The 20,982-nt window shown below is 36.4% G+C and overlaps 2 protein-coding genes across 2 annotated transcripts; both read right to left on the bottom strand.

Annotated features, from left to right (window-relative positions):
* Positions 1-1,398: 1,398 nt before the first annotated feature.
* LOC106376807 (sucrose transport protein SUC1) lies at positions 1,399-3,782 on the bottom strand. Its single transcript, XM_013816933.3, has 3 exons — positions 2,374-3,782; positions 2,229-2,292; positions 1,399-1,812 (listed from the first exon to the last, which is right to left on the bottom strand). Exons 1-3 carry the CDS (start codon positions 3,616-3,618, stop codon positions 1,595-1,597), a joined length of 1,527 nt encoding a protein of 508 aa, XP_013672387.1. The 5' UTR covers positions 3,619-3,782; the 3' UTR covers positions 1,399-1,594.
* Positions 3,783-5,954: 2,172 nt separating this feature from the next.
* On the bottom strand, positions 5,955-7,430 carry LOC106373752. The gene has a single exon (XM_013813886.1). It carries the CDS (start codon positions 7,428-7,430, stop codon positions 5,955-5,957), a length of 1,476 nt encoding a protein of 491 aa, XP_013669340.1.
* Between the last annotated feature and the right edge of the window lie 13,552 nt (positions 7,431-20,982).

Genomic DNA, 20,982 nt, shown 5'->3' with positions numbered 1-20,982 from the left:
TGCCCAGAGGAGTCTATGTAATCGTTTTGTTACAAGTGTTGATGTATATATACAGATAGAGTTTATGTTGAGTAGGCCTGGGACTTTTATCCGAGATCCAGATTCGATCCGAGATTCGATCCGAGATTCGATCCGGATCCGATCCGAAAATCCGGATATCCGGAGGGGCCGAATCCGGATCCGGATAATAAAATGTTGGATTCGTCAAAGCAGGATCCGGATACGGATATCTTGATTTTTTAGTCTGGATATCCGGATCCGTAAGTTTTATTAATAACTTTTTCAAAAATAGTAATATATATATATAAACTAATTTTATTTAATATATTTTTATTTTTATAATAGTATATGTAAATTTTATGTAAATTTTGTAATATTATACATAGAAATAATTAAAAACATTATATATTTTTATTTTAAATTATTTTAAATATTTTATATATATTATTATTATTATTTTATTTATTTTTAGGATCTAAATCCGGATCCGGAAATCTGCCGGATATTACAATTTTTAGAAGGATATCTGACACCCGGATATCTGAGAACTCCGAATCTAAATAAGGATAATAAAATTATGGATCCGCCGGATAAGGATCCAGATACCTTAAAATTGCCTGGATATCCGATCTGTGTTAGGCCTAATGTTGAGAGGTCTATGCAAAATCCCGAATGATAATGATGTTGCCACATTACTGTTTAGTCTGCATTTAATTGATAAATGGTTTTTGAATGTCACCGACAAATTATGTTCTATGAATTCTTTTTTTTTTTTTTTTTTCGAACACCATGTTCTATGAATTCAAGCATTTGTTTATCAGTTTCCCCACCTAATACACATGTTGAGCAGGGCCTTAAAGGCCCAGTTTCAGTGTTTCAAACATTTCAGGTTAACAGAGTTGCATATGTTTTTTCATAGCTCCGGCTCTTGCTATCCAATAGGTATATACTCCCTCCATTCTTATTTGTAACTAGTTTTAGTTAAAAGTGTGAATATTAAAAAAAATTATTTTTGAAAAAATAGCATTTAATACATAAATTCAACCAATAGATGTTTTGGATTATATAAACAATTTACGTTATGAAATAAACATTTTTTTCTAAAACTACTTATGTATCAAAACAGGAGGAGTATATAAACTTGTTGGGGTCAAGAAAAATAAGCTCGATATAATCAAACAAATAAAAACGGTTATTTGTTTCAGACTGAACTAGTAGTAATTTATATGGTTACTGGCTAAGTTTGATAATTATTTTTGGGATTAGAAAATCATAACACCTATTGCAACTTTTTCTTCATGTTTAATGCATGGTCACAAAATTAATTATCAGGATTGATTTCTTATGCTAGAGTTATTTACCATAGTCAGACACAAGTTGCCAACGATCAAACAAACATTAAAAAGAAAACAAAATCTATTTTAAATTGATAATCGGTAACAAGAACAAGAAACTAAACGGAAAGAGTGAAATACAGACAACCCAAGGTTATTATGCATTATTTTTTTATATTTTTTTGGGTTTTGCAATTTTGAAGTATAGTGCTGTATTTGATGATGAGGTTTATAAGAAAATTAAAACATAAGAAGTAAAACTAATGGAATCCCATGGCTCCTGAAGAGGCAGGTGCGTCCGGAGGCGGTGAAGGTAAAACGGTAAACGCTAATACTCCACTGATCGCCGCTGCGATTGCTCCCAGTACAAATGCCGGTAGGTTTCCACCGCCAAAGAGTGCGTCGAAAGGTCCTCCTCCTAGTGATACTATCATTTGTGGTATCACGATCGCCAAATTTAGAACTCCTAAAGAAAGCCCTGTAAAAAACAAGAAGAAAACAAACAAATTTTAATTATTTAAGTTCGAGAAATGAAATTTTTTTGTTTCAACTATATCAGGTAAATTACATGAAATTCATGGGTCAAAGATTCATGAACGAATAACACAAAGATGTCAATACTCAATAGTATCACTAAGCTAATAAATCCAATTAAATGAGTATATAGATAAACTTGTAGACTTGTAGTTATTATAACCAGAAGGTTTTGAACAAGTTACAATGAAAACTAAATTTTAATTAGATACGGATAAAGTTGGAAACATATTTCTCAGTAACTTTATTCAATTCAAACGATTGAACTTATTTAACTGGTCACACACATTGTCAGACAAATAAATTTCTAAATTAACGAGATTTTTTAATATATTTTGTAAATAAATTTATAAAAATTACCTTGGCCGGCGCCGGAACTGCTTGAAAATATGGAGGCTAGTGCAAACGGAATACTGAAAGTAATCTGTAAAAAAAAAACGAATTATTTGAGTTATATTTAGCCAAAAACATAAAATTAAATTAATATACACACAAAAATACTTACAGCCAACGGGATACCAAGAACAGCAAATAGACTCAACGCTCCAGCTCTAATACCGGGCGACGGTCCGGCATAAGGACCGGCGATTTTCCGGTAATCCGCCGCCAACTTTGTAACAAGAACCGTCATGGCCAAACCAACAGCAAGAATGAAGTTCACAATGCCCCAAAGCCGTTTAGCTCCACCCACTTTCCGACCAATCCACTCAACACCAAGTGACATGAAACCAAGAACAATAGAGTTAAACATAAGTCCCAACGCACCAGAGTGTACTCCTTCGTTGTACAGTTTCTTCATTCTATCGTCTCCTTGTGAACTTCCACCGTACACTTCACGTCCCATCCAATCAGTATCGAACAAAAGAAACGGGAACCATGCGATCCAGTTAAGAGCCGTGACGATCAAAAGCATCCACATGGGACGTTCCATGACTCTAAACGCTCCAAAGATTTCTCCAAAGAAAGGAACGGTCTTAGTGTTCTCCTCACCGGGGTTAACCTGCGGAGGAGACCATTGTTTATCTTTAACGTACCAAAGAGACGTGACGGTGACGATGAGGAGGAGCGTGATGGACAAGAAGAAACAGCTCTTGAGATTCGCGCAGTATATATCGCAAGCGTTTGTCATCGCGAACGGGAACATTTTGTGTAGGTTCGTGTAGGAACCAGCCGCGTACCCCAAAACGTTTCCAACCGCCATAAAGAAGGAGAAAACCGCGTTTGCGACTCGCGTTCTTTTAGCGTCTCCCGCGGCTAAGTCGGCTAGAAAAGCGCGGCAAGGTCCTTGAAGAGTGTTGTTGGCAACGTCGAGGATCCAGAACCCGAGAGCGAAGATCCCTATGGCTCGAACCCTCGGCGTTTGCTCGAGCTTGTCACCCATTTTGTACCCGATGTCGGCGGCGTAACCGATCAAGAACACGGCGACGGCGACCAAGGCGGCTCCGGAGGCGATGAAAGGACGACGGCGACCGAATCTCGACGTGCACCTGTCGCTGTAGTAACCTACGATAGGTTGAACAATCATGCCGGAGATGGGACCGCATAGCCAGATGAGGGAGGACCATTTGTGAGGGATACCGAGAAGTTGTACGTAAGGAGTGAGGAGAGAGAGCTGCAGGGCCCACCCGAACTGTACACCGGCGGCGATGGAAGCGACGGAGATGATCTTACGGAGAGGAGATGGCTGGTCGAAATCTTCCTCGATAGACTGTGTCTCTAGCGCCGCCGTATCTTTAGCTCCCATTTTCATACAAAACAACAAGAGAAAGTGTAAGTGTTATAGAAGAAAAAAAAATAAAAGAAAATTTGTTTATTTTTCTTTTTTCTTCTTTTTTTTGGTTTTTCTGTCTTTTCTCTCTGTTTTTTTTTTGGGTACAGAAGGTTGTGTTTTTTTTTTGGTGACGAAGGAGACGAGAGGATGGTGTTGTATTTATAGTTAAATGAGGAAGGAGGAGTGATTTTTTTTAATTATTTTAAAAACTTGGAGATGAATATTTTCCGGTCAAGAAAATTAATTAGCATGAGTTTCTGTTCACGTGTTATTTAGATGACATTATTTCCTGTTTTATTTATTTGTTTTCTGTTCTTACGGAATTTAATTGGTTTCTCCTTCTTCTTGAATCAAGTGACTTTGACGTAGTTCAATTTCTTTGACACTTCTATTTTTCCTTTTAAATCCGAAAAAGTTCCGAAATTTATTAATCTCAATACATTTCATTTTACTTGACTAGATTTTTCTACGATATTCCATTGGTGGGTACAATGCAATTATAATTGAGTTAAGTTTGACTACAAATAAATATTGAGAGAAGACTTTATGGTTAAAATTGGTAGTTAATTAATTAATTTTGAATAATAAATCGCTTAAATAGTAAAAAATCTGAAAAGAAAGAACTGATGAATGTATGACTCCTTTTTGATGAATATAATAAATTTAATTTTTTACCAAAAAAAAGAAGATGAATTTTGACCACAAACAAGGTAATTAAATAAAATTATATTTTCTTTGGTAAACAGTCAAAGCTTTGTTTAAGCAAATACCAAAAAAGAACAAATACATGATTGTCAGCGTCCTACTTATTCACATGGTTCACAAATATCTTGACTTATTCTACACAATGATACAAACAATACTGAACTATCGAGTACGAGTAAAAATGTCTAAAGTTTAACGATGTAACAAAAAATAAATTATGTAGTTTAGCCAGGTAAACGTTATACATGTATGCCAACGTTAGGCCTAAAAAATCAGAAGTTTAAGGCACCTAATACTACATGGTTCAAGCCTTCAAGGCAAATTTCATTAATGGCCTGTTTGGATCGTCAAGACATATTTTGTGGTTGCCGTGGATCAACTCTAATAGGCTCCAATCACGTCATAGATGAAGCATTGCTCAGATCACACCTTAGATCAACCCATTCTCATACCCGACATGTTCATACTTGGGATTATATCTTACTAAGATTCAACCTAGGAAACACTTTCCAAAACAATTCTATACGAGTAGACCCAGCAATGGCATGGCTTCCTTGGAATTGATTATCTCACCGGTTAATCGCTTCGACTTTACTTACTTTCCAAATTTTACCTTTCCTTAGAATCGAGAATTCCAGAAAACATTTTTCCACTTTTCAACTGGACACGCGACTTGAAAAAAAATGCTCAATGCATTTAATTACTGAATTCTTGGATTCTAGTTGTCTGGAAGTAGTCTCAGGTAGACTCCCCCGGCACCTATGTTTATAGACTTTGATCACTTGTTTGACAAACTCTTAACGCTGTCTTTTTCTACCCATCCAGGGTCTAATTTTATCACAAGTTATTTACTATGCATAAAGTTTATATAAATTGCACTCATGAAACATTGTTTAGCCAAAGCACTTGAGCACCAATTCTCATGTCATATGACCATAGAAACGACGTTCACAACATGTCGGCGTAGCCAAAGCACCAATTCACGACAATAACGCAAACTCATTTCAGAAAAATAAAATATTTTGTAACGAGAAAAAGTGCTATATACCTGAATTTTTGAGATATTTACTCCAAATAAACTCACTAACCACACATAAATTGCACCCACGAAAATGAATTTTGAAAAGATGTGCTATATGAACATTTCAGGTTTGAGGAATGTACTCAACATAGCTGAATAACCTGCTAGTGGTCAAAATTGTTTTTTGCTAATCATTCAAAAGGGAAATTGCACCAACACCCTATATACAACAAAAAAAACTCCTCCCCCCCCCCCCCCCCCCCTCTCTTTCCTATTTTCTCTTCCTATCTTTCTCTACTCTTTCTCCCAAAATCTAATTTTCCATTTTTTTTGTTATTTGGCAAATAAGCCCCACAGAAAAAAAATCACAGTAATAAAAAAAAGGTTATTAACAGATAAAATCAGCAACCATTAGTATAACCATTCAAAACCTTTAACTGACACAGTCCACATAAACAACACAAACTTCTTACCAAATCATAGTCATAAGAACTCAAATAATAGAGTTAGTTATAGAAAATCCAAAGTTGACAAAAAAAAATTTTTTTTTTTTTTGAAACACATATATTTCATTAAAATAGAAGAAAGGTCAGTTAGGAGCATTGATACCATCCTCAACTACCAGCGGTTCAAATACAAGCTGAGCATTTTTTGCTAAAACATCAGCAATCATGTTCTTCTCCCTAGGAATCCAGCCAAAAGAAACAGATTCAAATTCAGCAACAATAGAAAGGATATCAGACACTATGCTATGCAACTCTGCAACTTCAATCTCAGTTTTTAGGCACTTAATTAGGTGGGCAGAGTCAGACTCGAAGCGCACCGATCGCATTTCCAATCTTCTACACGTTAGGGTAGCTTCCCTAAGCGCCAGTCCCTCCGCCATCAGGGGGGATCCAACGAAATCAAGGCGTTTTTGAAAAGACCTGATCTCCGGTGAGGTTAGGAGAGTCCATCCTAGCCCTGTAGAGTTTGATGACGACACCCACGCCGCGTCCGATCTGGTGATTGTAGCTCCACTCGAAGCATATATCTCCTGAGACCAACGAGCTGGTGCTCTTCCCAGCTCCATTTTCGCATTTACACTCCATTCACGTGATAGATTGATTGCAGTCGACAAGGTAACTTCCGGAGAAAGCGAGAAGCCCTCAAAAACAAATTTGTTCCTAGCCTTCCATAACGACCAGATGATCCAGGGAACCAGCGCTTTTGAGGTTATTCCCGAAGGGGGTAGACAAGTTTGGTTGCAGATAGAGGGCCATGCCGCCATTAAATCTATAATTCCTCTAAAGTCCATGTCGGTTCTAAGGGGAGCTAGAAGCCACACCTTCTGAGCAAACCCGCAGTGGAAAAGGAGATGAGTGATAGATTCGCTACAGCCACATCTTTTACACTTCGGATCGGCGTCAATATGTCTTTCAATAAGGCGCTCTCCAACTGGTAAGGCTCTTTTTAGGACTTTCCAAGCAAATTGTTTAACTTTTGGGGCGCAGTCTAAGTTCCATACAGTTTTTCTCCAGTTGAAACCCACTTCTGTTGGAGCCACTCCGTCATCCTCATCGATGGTGGAGAAGTATCCAGATTTGGTTGTGTAATCTCCGGATTTCGTACCCAACCAGATTAGCTTGTCTGGAATCCCAGTAACATTCGGTTTCAAGCATAAGATCTTTTCTTCATACTCCGGCACCAGTCGCTGTATTAAGTCTATGTTCCACTGTCCCGAGTTTGCATCGACCAGGGCTGATACCATTAGGCCAGCGCTCTGTTCCGTCGGTGGGCCCATAGGGCTCTCTTGTTTGCTCAGATTGAGCCATAGATCGCGCCAGATGCTAATAGAGTGACCATTGCCAATGACCCAGCCGATGTTTTTCGTAAGCAGGTCACGGCCGATCAGAACACCTCTCCAACTGTGTGACATAACAGAAGCTTCCCCTGCTGTCAAGAAATCACCGTCTGGGAAATATTTCCCTTGTAGGATTTTCCCCAAGAGGCTAGCCGGGTTGTTGATTAGTCTCCATCCAATCTTGGCGAGCAGGGCGTCGTTAAATTTCAGGAAGTCTCTCATTCCCAGTCGGTGATTTCTTGACAGCAGGGGAAGTGCTTACATAAGGACATGGGGAGCTTAAAACATGTCATGGAGAAGGAGAGAATGGCCGATAAAACACTCTGAAGCATGACAAGTTTGCCAGCTGAGGAGAGAAGCTTTGTGGACCAGCTTCGGGCTTTCTGTTGTATGCGGTCGACAATGGAGAAGAAGAGGTCGCGTTTCCGACCGCCAAAGTGCTCCGGTAATCCAAGATACTTTCCCACGCCTCCTTCCTTTTGGATATTGAGGATTGTCTTGATCGAGTCTTTCAACGCTAACGGGGCACGGTGGGAGAAGGTAACCGCCGATTTTTCACTATTGATCGATTGACCAGACGCTTCTTCGTAACTCCGTAAGATAGACAGTAGAGCCTCACTGTTTTCCGCTGAGGCATTGAGGAAGAACATTGTATCGTCTGCAAAAAGTAGGTGGTTAATCCGGGGACATCCTCTCGCGACTTTGACCCCTTGGATTAATCCTTCTTCTTGAGCTCGGTTACATAATCCCGAGAGGACTTCACTACACATAATGAATATGTAGGGAGAGAGGAATAGATAGACAGTAGAGCCTCACTGTTTTCCGCTGAGGCATTGAGGAAGAACATTGTATCGTCTGCAAAAAGTAGGTGGTTAATCCGGGGACATCCTCTCGCGACTTTGACCCCTTGGATTAATCCTTCTTCTTGAGCTCGGTTACATAATCCCGAGAGGACTTCACTACACATAATGAATATGTAAGGAGAGAGGGGATCACCTTGGCGAATCCCTCGGCTCGGTACTACCTTCCCTCTAGGCAAGCCGTTAATGAGGAAGGAGTATGTAACTGATGAAATACATTGTATTATCAAGCTGATAAGGTTTCGGTGGAATCCCAACCGAGCCAGCACAAGCGCGATAAAATCCCATTCTAGCCGATCATAGGCTTTGCTCATGTCCGTCTTGACTGCCATCGCACATCGCTGTTCCGCTTTAGATGTTTTTAGGAAGTGTAGGACCTCGTGGGTAATAAGGACGTTGTCCCCAATAGCACGACCCGGAACAAAAGCCGACTGATTCTCAGAAATCAGCTTCTCCATAATCGGTTGGAGACGTCTCGTCAACAACTTGGAATAGATCTTATAATAGATGTTGCACAACGCAATGGGGCGAAAGTCCGACACCTTTTGCGGGTTTGTGATCTTTGGCATAAGACGGATATGGGTATGATTTACCCCTTCTGGCAGCGGCTCTCCCCTGAAGAAACTCTGTATTTCAGTGACAATATTCGGTCCAATCTTATCCCAATGAGTGTGGAAAAAGCCCGCGGAGAAACCATCTGGTCCGGGAGCTTTATCAGCATGAATAGAGAGAGCCGCCTCCTTAATCTCAGCTGCCGAGGGCATGCTTATAAGCATGGTGTTGTCTTCCGCCGTTATGATGGGACGGAGAGCTCGTCGGACTGTATCTGCTCTCTCGCCGGGACTGGTTGTGAATAGCTTCTCAAAATACTCCTCTATGACTTGAATAATCTCCTCTTCTTTATAGACCATCTGGCCATCATCTCTCTCAAGCACAGTGAAAGCATTCCTTCTTTTACGAGTCTTTGTAATGGCATGAAAAAAACCGTTATTACGGTCACCAAGCTTCAGCCACAGCAAACGGCTTCTTTGCTTCCAATAGTCCTCTTCGGCCTGGTAGGCTGAGTTAAGTTGAGAAGAGATCTCCTGGATCAGGACCAGATCTTCCACTGGTTTTGAAAGGGCGTCGTTGAGTTCCTTTTGCTTCTGTTCAATTACCAACCGGCTGTTGCGTTGTTGTGTGCGGTTCCAGATTGAAATAGCACTTCTGGTGTTGGCGAGTTTCTCAATGACCGACACTCTCGGTTGTCCAGCCCATGCTTCCTCGATCACCTTCTTCGCATCATCGTTTTTACAGAGCCGTCGGTCGTATCGAAAGATTTCTCTCCGTCTTTTGCCGCCTTTATCAAAGAAAGATATTAGCGGTTTATGATCCGACCCCTCGAACCCGAGGTATTGACTCCTTACAGATGGAAAGCATTCCGCCCAGTGCGTGTTTGCTGCTGCGCGATCCAGTCTGCAGCGGACGATATCATCGCCTCGTTTTCCCCTCCAGGATAGCGGATCTCTCGTATGCTGTAAATCAAATAAGTCGCCTTCTGAGAAGAATGTCCTCATGTCTGAAAAGGACCTCTCAGGCCGTACTACTCCTCCATCTTTTTCATCGCCGCAGAGGATATCATTTAAATCATCCGTAACAAACCATGGTTCATATCGGGCTAAAGCTAGGCGGAGGAGATGGTCTCATGTAGCGTCCTATTAGTTCCAAAATATCTATCTATTTATTATGCCTAGCCGTTTAAGTTATGGCAAAATAATTGGAGTTGAATTTGTATTGATACGCGTTTTATATTTGATGTCTTTAGTTCTATGTTGACGCATCTCTTGGACTTGAGTTGTATCTTCTGTTGTTTTCCTCTTGTTCTTTACTTCTACTTCAACTCTAGTCTTAGATTCCCGTATCTTCAGCCATTTGATAATATCATCAAAATAATATTCCACAGATTTTTTTTAAATTATTATACATATGTATATATCGAAAGCAAAGTGAATATCCATGTGAATTTTTTTACAAATTTGTAATTTTCTTGTACCTAACGAATATTGGTAAAAATGTCAACTTCATAACCTTACTGTTATTCAATTTTAGAATCAGACTGAATAGCAAATTAAAATAGCTATTACAGAGTAGCAGAGATATCCGACCCTAACTAACCAGGCTTATTTTTATTCATTTTACCCCTAATTTTTGCAGCTCATTATGTGAATTTTGGACAGTGAATTTCTTCACTCAGTAAAATATAGTGATTCACAATTGTTACATGCAAATAATTTTAATATAGATGGTTATTTAGATAGGGGAAAACTAAACAAAAACTTATTACTAATAACAGAGTGGATATCAAACACAAAGTTTGGTGAGTAAACTAGTTAAATAGAGGAAACAGAATGGTCTGTAGGCAAAAAAAGAGAGAAGAAAAACAAAATTGGATTACATTGGAGGTAGCTTACAATTGGAGATCGAACATGAGTAGAAAACGGTTGTTTACAAAAAAAAAACATGAGTAGAAAACGGTAGGTCGATAGCCTACTGAAGGACATACACTGGTCTGGTTCTATTGAATATTGCCTTTCTAAACAATCATTTTAAGAAGTTCTCAGTATTTCCAAGATACTATCACTTGAAATATTTAATTTTACAAAAAAAAAATTGAACTAATATATGAGGTATTTTTATCTTCTTATTTTTATGGCTATAAAATATAGTGAGTATGTTTTCTGAATTTATTTACCTGCCAAATGCCCAAAACATTGAGAAGTTATGGGATCGAGAGGAGACTTGGTTGACTTTAAATAGTAGGGACAACAAAGAGACAAAGCCTCTCTCCATCACTCTATCAATGTCTATGAGGAGAAGTTATTGTGTCTGAATCTGAAATAGCCAAGTTGTTGTATGGATTCATCTTATTTATCCCACTGTACTCTTTTCCCTTCTCACCTTCCTCATCTCTGACTTTTCTTCCCCGTCTTTTTTTTTTGCCTTTTACACATTCACATAATGTCTTAAACATGCCCAATTTTTGTATATGGAAGATAATAGCAAGCTGGGCCAGACTGAGATAGCCCAGCATGAAGAAGCAAAGGTGAAGCCCATTACTTTAGCACCAACGGTAAAGTCGTCAACATTCAACGTTCAAAGGAGCTCTCGATGTACGACGGCTCCAGCTCACATCATCGGTACATCCAACAGATTTGAATGCCTTACCTCATGTGCTGTCACATGCTGACAAACTAAGAGGATAAGATCTATCTTGTATATAAATAGGAAACGATGATGTAACGTTGGATCAAGTTGAATAACAAAAGTAAAGTTAAAGTTATCTTCTTCATTCAAGCTTTTCTCTCTGATCTTTATGGTATCAGAGCATGGAAGACAATGATCCGTTCACGTCTCCTTCTCTGAGTATCACACACTGTGTTACTCTCAAACTCTCTTCCACAAACTACCTTTTGTGGAAAACTCAGTTTGAGTCTTTTCTGTCAAGTCAATCTCTGTTAGGGTTCGTCAATGGTGGCTCTGTTCGACCTTCGCCTACTGTCACTGTCCGTAACGGCGATGAAGTCACGGAGCAGGCAAACCCGGAGTTTGGCAAGTGGGTTAAAAAGGATCAACTTGTCATGGCATGGCTGTTTGGTTCACTGACTGAAGAAGCGCTTCGCTCTGTCTATGGTCTTCACTCTGCTCAGGAGGTCTGGTTCAGCCTTGGAAAGAAGTACAATCGGGTTTCAGCTACAAGGAAGCTTGATCTCCAACGAAAACTGCAAGGTATGGCTAAAGGCTCCAATACTATGTCTCAGTATCTTAGTGATGTGAAGAGTATTTGCGATCAGTTGGATTCTATAGGATGTCCTTTGTCAGAACAAGAAGTCATTTATGGTGCTTTAGGAGGTTTGGGTAAAGAATATGAGTCTATCTGCACTGTAATTGAACATTCGATGGATACGGCTGAGTTAAGCTTTGAGGATGCAGTCTTTAAGCTTACCAACTTTGATGACAAGCTGCAAGCGCAGAGTCAACCTACTGAGACAAGTCCTCATATGGCGTTTCATGCTGGTCGTGGGTATTCTAACCGTGGTCGTGGAAGTGGTACTTACAGAGGAGGATACAGAGGAAGAGGTTCTCAGTCTTACTCTACTCGTGGTAGAGGTTTTCAGCAGCAGTTCACAGGTGGTTCGAACAACAACTCAAGACCAACATGTCAAATCTGTGGACGCTATGGGCACTCTGCTGCTAGGTGTTACAATCGTTTTGATCAGGAGTATGAAAGTCCGGAGAATCTTCACAACGCCTTCACAACAATCAGGTTGTCTGATCAACAACAACAGTCAGGACAAGAGTGGTTTCCAGACTCTGCTGCCTCAGCTCACATTACCAACAATGAGTCTCAGCTCCAATCTTCAGAGCCATATCTTGGTAATGATCAAGTCATTGTAGGTAATGGTGATTATCTACCTATCACTCATGTCGGTTCAGTTGCTATTCACACGCCCCAAGGTACTCTACCTCTCAAAGATGTGTTAGTCTGTCCTACTATAACAAAGTCACTGCTCTCTGTTTCAAAGCTCACAAAAGATTACCCATGTGAGTTTACTTTTGATTCTGACTCTGTGTGCGTAAAGGACAAGGAAACAAAGCGAGTGATAGCAGCAGGAAGAAGGCATAAGGATCTCTACATGTTGAAGGATAATCGGTTTAAGGCTTTCTACTCTTCAAGGCAGCAAGTCACAAGTGATGGGGTTTGGCATCAAAGGCTGGGTCATCCTCACAAGGATATTCTTCAACTTCTGGCCAAAAATAAATCTATAGTTTTGAATAAGAAAGACTGTCAGTTGTTTTGTGATTCATGTCAACTAGGGAAGAGTTGCAGACTTCCATTTTTACCTTCTGAAACTGTTTCTACAAAACCTTTAGAGAGGCTTCACTGTGATCTTTGGGGTCCAAGTCCTGTAGTTTCCTCTCAGGGATTCAAGTATTATGTGATTTTTGTTGACAATTATTCAAGGTTCACATGGTTTTATCCACTCAAGATGAAGTCAGATTTCTTTTCAGTGTTTCTTCGGTTTCAAACACTTGTTGAGAATCAGTTTCAGGTGAAGATTAAACAGTTTCAGTCTGATGGAGGGGGAGAGTTCATTAACAACAAATTCCTTTCGCATCTGTCCAGTTGTGGTATTAAACATCTCGTGTCTTGTCCGCATACGCCACAGCAAAACGGTCTATCAGAGAGGAAGCATAGACATATCACTGAGCTTGGATTAACAATGTTGTATCACAGTAAAGCACCTCAAAAGCTATGGCTTGAGGCTTTCTTTACTGCAACGTTCCTTGGTAATCTTCTTCCCTCGTCAGTTCTAGAAGATAACAAGAGTCCCTATGAACAGCTCCATGGTCAGGTTCCAGTTTATACTTCTCTAAGAGTATTTGGGTGCAAGTGCTTTCCTTATTTGAGACCTTACATGAAGAATAAACTTGATCCCAAATCTCTTCCCTGTGTGTTTTTGGGCTACAATGAGAAATACAAAGGGTATAGATGTTATCATCCTCCTACAGATAAGGTCTATATAAGTCGTCATGTTCTTTTCGATGAGAGTTCTTTTCCGTTTGCTGATCTCTACAGCAAGTGTCATGATCAACAAACATCTCCTCTGAGAAGTGCTTGGTTAAAAACTGCAGTCACAGCAGCTATCAATGTGGAGGAGTCAGACGTTGTGTATACCGATGAAGAAGTTCCTCCTTTGAAGAAGAAGGTTTCTGCTCCGGTTCAGCTGCCTCCACTGAATGCAGATGAAAGTCACACAACTGAGTCAAGTGATTCATCTTCAAGTGCTAGTAATGATGATCAAGATCAAGTTCCACCTGTGATTCAAGAACCTTTTCCTGCTCCACCGGTCCACACTATGGTTACTAGAGCACGAGCAGGAATTTTGAAGCCAAACCCTCGCTATGCTTTATTTACAGTAAAGTCAGATGCAGTTGAACCAAAGTCTCTGAAAGCTGCGCTGAAGGATAAAAACTGGACTGCCGCGATGGATGTAGAAATGGAGAATATGGAAGAGACAGAAACGTTTGAGTTGGTTCCACCAGAAGAAGGACAGAATCCATTGGGATGTCGTTGGGTTCACAAGATCAAACTAAACGCAGATGGAACTGTCTTAAAGTACAGATCAAGGCTTGTAGCAAAGGGAAATGAGCAAGAAGAAGGAGTGGACTTCTTAGAAACATTTAGCCCAGTTATAAGAACAGCAACCATCAGGACTGTGCTTCATGTTGCGGTTACAAAGTCTTGGAAGATTAAGCAACTGGATGTTCAGAACGCATTCCTACATGGTGACTTGAAGGAGAAAGTCTTTATGATACAACCACCGGGTTATGAAGATCCAGCAAGGCCAGACTATGTGTGTCGACTGAAGAAGGCAATCTATGGCCTTAAACAAGCTCCAAGAGCATGGTTTGACAAGTTCAGTCTGTTTCTTCTGAAGTTTGGTTTTCAGTGTAGCTTCCCTGATCCATCATTATTCATATATCATCAAGGAACTGATGTGATATACCTCCTGCTATACGTTGATGATATGATCTTGACAGGGAACAACAACACATTGATTGATCGTTTGCTTGAACAGTTGAATGGTGAATTTCGTATGAAAGATATGGGTGACATACACTACTTTCTTGGTATTCAAGTTCATCACACTGCAGAGGGTCTGTTTATGAACCAGTCCAAGTATGCTCAAGATCTTCTGGTAACTGCAGGGATGCAAGACAGTGCTCCAATGCCAACTCCTTTGCCGATCAAGCTAGATAAGCTTCAAGGAGAAGATGAGATTTTTCCGGAACCAAGCTATTTTCGAAGTCTTGCTGGGAAGCTGCAATATTTGACACTCACAAGACCTGATCTTCAGTTTTCTGTGAACTACATTTGTCAAAAGATGCATCAGCCGAGTATGTCAGACTTCGTTTTACTCAAGCGTATCCTGAGATATGTTAAAGGTACTACTGAGATGGGTATAAGCATCAAGAAGTCCACGGACTCAACACTTCTTTGCTATAGTGATAGTGATTGGGCTGGTTGCAAGGATACCAGAAGATCAACTGGAGGTTTCTGTACATTTCTTGGGAGTAATATCATTTCCTGGTCGGCTAAACGACATGATACAGTCTCGAAATCATCAACTGAGGCTGAGTATCGCACCATGTCCATGGCTGCATCCGAAGTTGCTTGGCTACAAAATTTGCTGAAGATAATGGGATTGGAACAGAGGGTGACTCCATTGCTTCTGTGTGATAATCTTTCGGCGGTTTGTCTTACGGCGAATCCGAGGTTTCACAAACGCACAAAACATTTTGAGGTTGACTTTCATTATGTCCGGGAAAGAGTTGCCATGAAGTTGTTAGAAGTGAAGCACATTCCAGCGTCACTTCAAACTGCAGACGTGTTTACAAAGTCTCTGAGCCAGGAAGCATTCTATCGGTTGAGGAACAAACTGAGTGTCTCACTTCTGACGACACTAAGTGTGAGGGGGAGTAATAGCAAGCTGGGCCAGACTGAGATAGCCCAGCATGAAGAAGCAAAGGTGAAGCCCATTACTTTAGCACCAACGGTAAAGTCGTCAACATTCAACGTTCAAAGGAGCTCTCGATGTACGACGGCTCCAGCTCACATCATCGGTACATCCAACAGATTTGAATGCCTTACCTCATGTGCTGTCACATGCTGACAAACTAAGAGGATAAGATCTATCTTGTATATAAATAGGAAACGATGATGTAACGTTGGATCAAGTTGAATAACAAAAGTAAAGTTAAAGTTATCTTCTTCATTCAAGCTTTTCTCTCTGATCTTTAGAAGAGTCAAGACCCTTGTTCTATTCTATTATTTTCATTGCCTCCTTGTTTGTTCTAGCATGACGAATGCATGACATATTAACCTTAATCTAATTTACGATATCGATATGTAACTATAAGTCTTTAATAAAGGAACTAGTGCATCTAGATAAGCTCTCAGTTCATTGCGCAATTGTTTTGCATACCATGTTCCAAGGAAACTCTGTTTATGTACGTTTTCTGTTACGGATTATATTGTATAATCCTATATATTGTAATTTGTATATTGCTATTTGTGAAAGAAAAACGTTCAACGAATTATGATATATAAGAAAATGACAAAGAAACCTAATATATCTAACTTTACACCCAGAGGTAGACCGCTATAGCCAACTAAGAAAAGTTAAGATAATTTATAACTACCGAAATAAACAATACGTACCGGTGCTGTTAATCGTAGCTATTAATAAAATTGGTGCCCACCAAAAAGATTATTCGAACCATCGGTTTAGAAAAGTGTAAACAAAAATTGCATTGTGCTCTTTAAATATCTTGAATTTGAAGTGAGCTTTATTTATTTAGATTCATCGATCCATCACGGGCACCACCACAACGACGTTTTTTCTCTATATATAATTATATATATATACAAGGTGATTTTCTCGTGCATAACTGTTTCTAAATAAATATATTAATTTTTTTAATATTTTAATTTTTATTATTTTGTAATTTGTATGCACGATTTATTATAAATAATATTATTTTATTTTAAATAAACATGTAGTTTGGATATTTAACATTTAGTCATATGTTAAAATGTATTACTTATTAAAGTATAACTATATTTTTTGTGTTGAAATAGATTAAAATTTTGATTTTTTTTTGTTATTTTGTATTTAGACTTATCATTATGAGTATAAAAAGTTAGATATTTTAATTACTCATTTTGTGGGTTATATTAAGCTACACATATTTCCTCAAATCAAAGCACAGTTATTTTTTATTCTAGTTAAACTACATTAGTCCAGTTCCTCTTAAATACGTGTGTGTACTTTTTAAAATTCTTTTGTATAATTTGATATTTGTTGATTTGCAGAAATAGTATAAAAACTGAAATGATGATAGGTACCAAGTTTTATAAACAAACAATACCGATAAAATTTATGAAAACTCATGAACGGATATTAATATTTACAAAATATTTTTATTGTAAAATTCTAAGTAACTTTATACTTTAGATGTATAAAATATAAATTAAAAAATATTATAAATAACCTTAAGCATAAAATTTCCTACTGGTTTATGCATTCTTATTAGAAGTATATTATGTTGTATAAATATATAAAACTATTAAGCCTTAAATAATTTTTAGTCGTATATTAGGTTTGATTAAAGTCTGTAAATTTCTATATATATAGTTTAATTAATGAATGTGAAAATTTTAAAATATAACCAAAAGAAATTATACAAAAATTAATAAACATCTCAATAGTAGAAATTATAAAATATTTTTAAGTTCCTCAACGATATTTTAGTATATGCTATTTAAGTTACTTTTTTTAATAATCTGAGAAAAAAGATTGATATAAATAAAAAAAATTCATCAATTTTAAAACATATATTATGCTGTTTAGTATTATGTTTTAAATATATGTTTATTTTTTAACATAAAATATTTTTTCTTTCCTTTTTGTAAATATAATTTTTTTATTATATGAATATTTCCTTTTTATTATATATTTTATTTGCAAAATATAAACAAAAAAAATTAAAATTAAAATTAAAAAAAAAAATTATTAAATAGTTTTTCATAATGCCAATTAAATATAATATTTTAGTCATTAAAGATTCTTCTGTAATTAACCATGGTAAAAATTAACGTGATAGTGACACATAAGAAACTGATTTCTCAAATAATATTATATGTATATATATTTATTTATTTATAGTTGTCTTAATAAGTAAAACTGAGACGGATCCGGATATCCGAAAAATTTAGGGTACCCGGATCCGTGGATTTAATATTCGGATCCGTCGGATCCATGGATTTAATATCCGGATCCGGATTCGTGGTTTTCGGATATCCGGATTTCGAATATCAGTCTCGATATTCTATTACCTGCGGATATCCAGATCCGTAAAAATAATTAAAAATAATATTTTTTTAAAAAAAATACTATTTTTTCAATATATTACATAAATTAAATATGTATACAATATTTATAATATTTATATTTATATATGTCTATAATATTATAAAAACTAAAATATAAGATTAATTCATGTATAAATATTAATATATCAAATATAAATATTAATGAAATTTAAAAATTTAATGTGTTTTAAAAATACGGATCCGGATCCGGATATCTGGACCTAAAAACTAAGATATCCGGATCCGGATTCGGTTTGGACAGATCCAAGATTTTATTATCCGAATTCGGATCCGGACACCCCGGATATCCTATTTTCGGAGCAGATCCGGAGCGGATCTCAGATCGAATCCAGATCTCGGATAATAAGCCTCAGGCCTAAATAAGAGTGTTTCAGTTTAGATGAATTCTCTTACGAATAATTCAAGGATAATAATAAATATATTTAGGGTTGCAAAATATGGCGTTACAGATTGACTGATCGAATTGAGAATGGGACGGTACGATAATTAGAAAGACCAAATTAATGAATTCACAAAAGAGACAAACAATGTATTTTATTTTATCATTATGCAACAACAAAACAAATAGTATAAATGCATGTTTCCAAAATGAATACTACCTCTGTTTTTTAAAATTATATATTCTAGATTTTTCACACATCTTAATAAAACACATTAAATTTGCATAGTTTTTTGTGTTTATCTTTTTTTTCCATAATTTTAAACCAATAAAAATTTAACTAGTGCAATTAAGTTTTTTGAAGTTTGCAATTAATTAATAAAATATGCATTGAAAATATAAAATATGGATCTTTTTGAAACAATTTTTTTTTTTTAGAATATGTAATTTTAAGGAACGGAAAGAGTATTTTTAAGTATCATGTTGATCAATTTGGTCTTCCAGACGACGGAATTCACAGCTCACTAGATTCTTGTTTTTAATTAAAAAATATCAGAATGTTGTCCGTGACTACTATCAATAAATTATGCGGCAAATAAATAAAAACTTCTACGGAATCAAATTTATATCTGAGATTTAAATATTGTAGAGTATACAAAATACAGATTGTTGCGAACCTAAGAGCATCCTGAGATTTTAATTTTGTTTAATCACACATCATTGTATTGCGTGTTGCATATTAAAAGTTTCTTATGTTGGATACTGTCAGCAACAATAAATTGCTATTTTAACATGTTAGGAGACTTTTTTTGTGTGTGCTAAAAACATGTTAGGAGACTTGTATTAGAGACTAGAGTAATGGTAACAATGTACTAATCTTTTGATACCAAAGTAGTCTTAATATATTAATTAACCACACAGATGTAAAATCAAATATATTGTTAGAGAAGATGGATATATGTTTAATTTCTGATTAAAAATGTCAGTTTACATTGATCACACCTCTTATACTGAGATACCAAACCGACTAATCTATTTACATACTCTTACTCTGTTAGTCTGTTATATATATTTTATGAACTACTAAAATAATAGCCTTAAAAAAACATATTCCCGAAAAAAATATGTATATATCGATTACTTTAGAGCATCTCCAAAAGAAACTCTATAACTCTAAATATAGAGTTTTTTGCTCTAAAAAAAAAAACTTCAAAACTTCAGATTTGAAGTTTTGAAGAGTGAAACTCCAAATATAGAGTTTCACTTTTCAAAACTTCAAATTTGAAGTTTCATTTTTTTATTTGCATTTTGGTCCTTACAATTATACATCATATTTATAATTCTTAAATATTTTTTTGTTTATTATTTTATTCCTTAAAACTTTTATATCTCATAAATATTTCAAATTTGTTTTATAAATTTAAGTTTTACACATGAAATTAAATAAAAATTTTAAAACAAGATTTATAATATTTTAAAACTAGAATTAAACAACAAGAATATTACAAAAAAACCATAATAAAAACTTATTAAAAAGACACATGAAGACATAATTATTACTCAAATTTAAATATTATAACAACACTAATAGTCTGGTAAATTTGCTCCAGAACCTCCTAAATCTCCAAAATGCTACCCAAACAAATTTCGTGTAACCGAAGATGATTGTTGTTGTTGCTCTTGACGTCTTTTTCGTACGATTCTTTCTTGTTCAGATCGAATGTATTCACGAATATTAACATTATCGATAGAAGCTAAGTTTTTTAGCAATATTTTATTTTCCTCTTTTACTACTTTAAAAGCTAATTTTTTTGCTTCATTTTGTAGTCGTAATTCAATCATCTCATGACTTTTTTGCCTGCTTGTTTTACTTTCGTTTAAAAGATCAAGGATTTTTTCGTTTGATGATATCAAACTATCAGCGGGTATATTATGAGGATATCCAATTTCAACAATTTTTGGCTCGTAATCTACAAATAAAAAATAAAGAGAATTAATTCTTACTTCGAAATGCACTAGTTGATCATATATGAGAGCATTACGGAAATAATTTTATGCAATAATGTAGTATTTGCTTGCAGTTTAATATTTAATTATGTACTTTTATTTATAATTTTATATCTTAGTATAAGATTTTTTTAATTAATATTTATGTAATATTTATATATATGTACTAGTTATTTATAGAAGTTTTATGAATTTACATCAACTATGACAAATATAAGGACCATAGTGTAAAATATAAATAATTTTGAAGTTAGGTTTGAAGTTTTATTTTTGGAGAAAAACACATTGAAATTTTAAATATGAAGTTTTGGAAACTTCAAAATAGAGTTCTTTTTTGGATATGTTCTTAGAATATCGGTGTCACGGAGATACATACTAGCTATATGCATATAAAATGAATGGATCCCGTGGTATAACCATGTTTTTTTTTTTTTTTTTTTTTTTTTTTTTTGAACACAAAAATCAAAGTTGCATTAATATACAACAATGTACATGTCGGTCGATTCTTAAAGAATGTTCCATCTCAGAATG

Source organism: Brassica napus, chromosome C6 (assembly GCF_020379485.1).
Source record: "Brassica napus cultivar Da-Ae chromosome C6, Da-Ae, whole genome shotgun sequence".
Taxonomy (NCBI): Eukaryota; Viridiplantae; Streptophyta; class Magnoliopsida; order Brassicales; family Brassicaceae; genus Brassica; species Brassica napus.
Note: the sequence above shows the minus strand (reverse complement) of the source record. Positions and strands in the feature narration are given on the sequence as shown.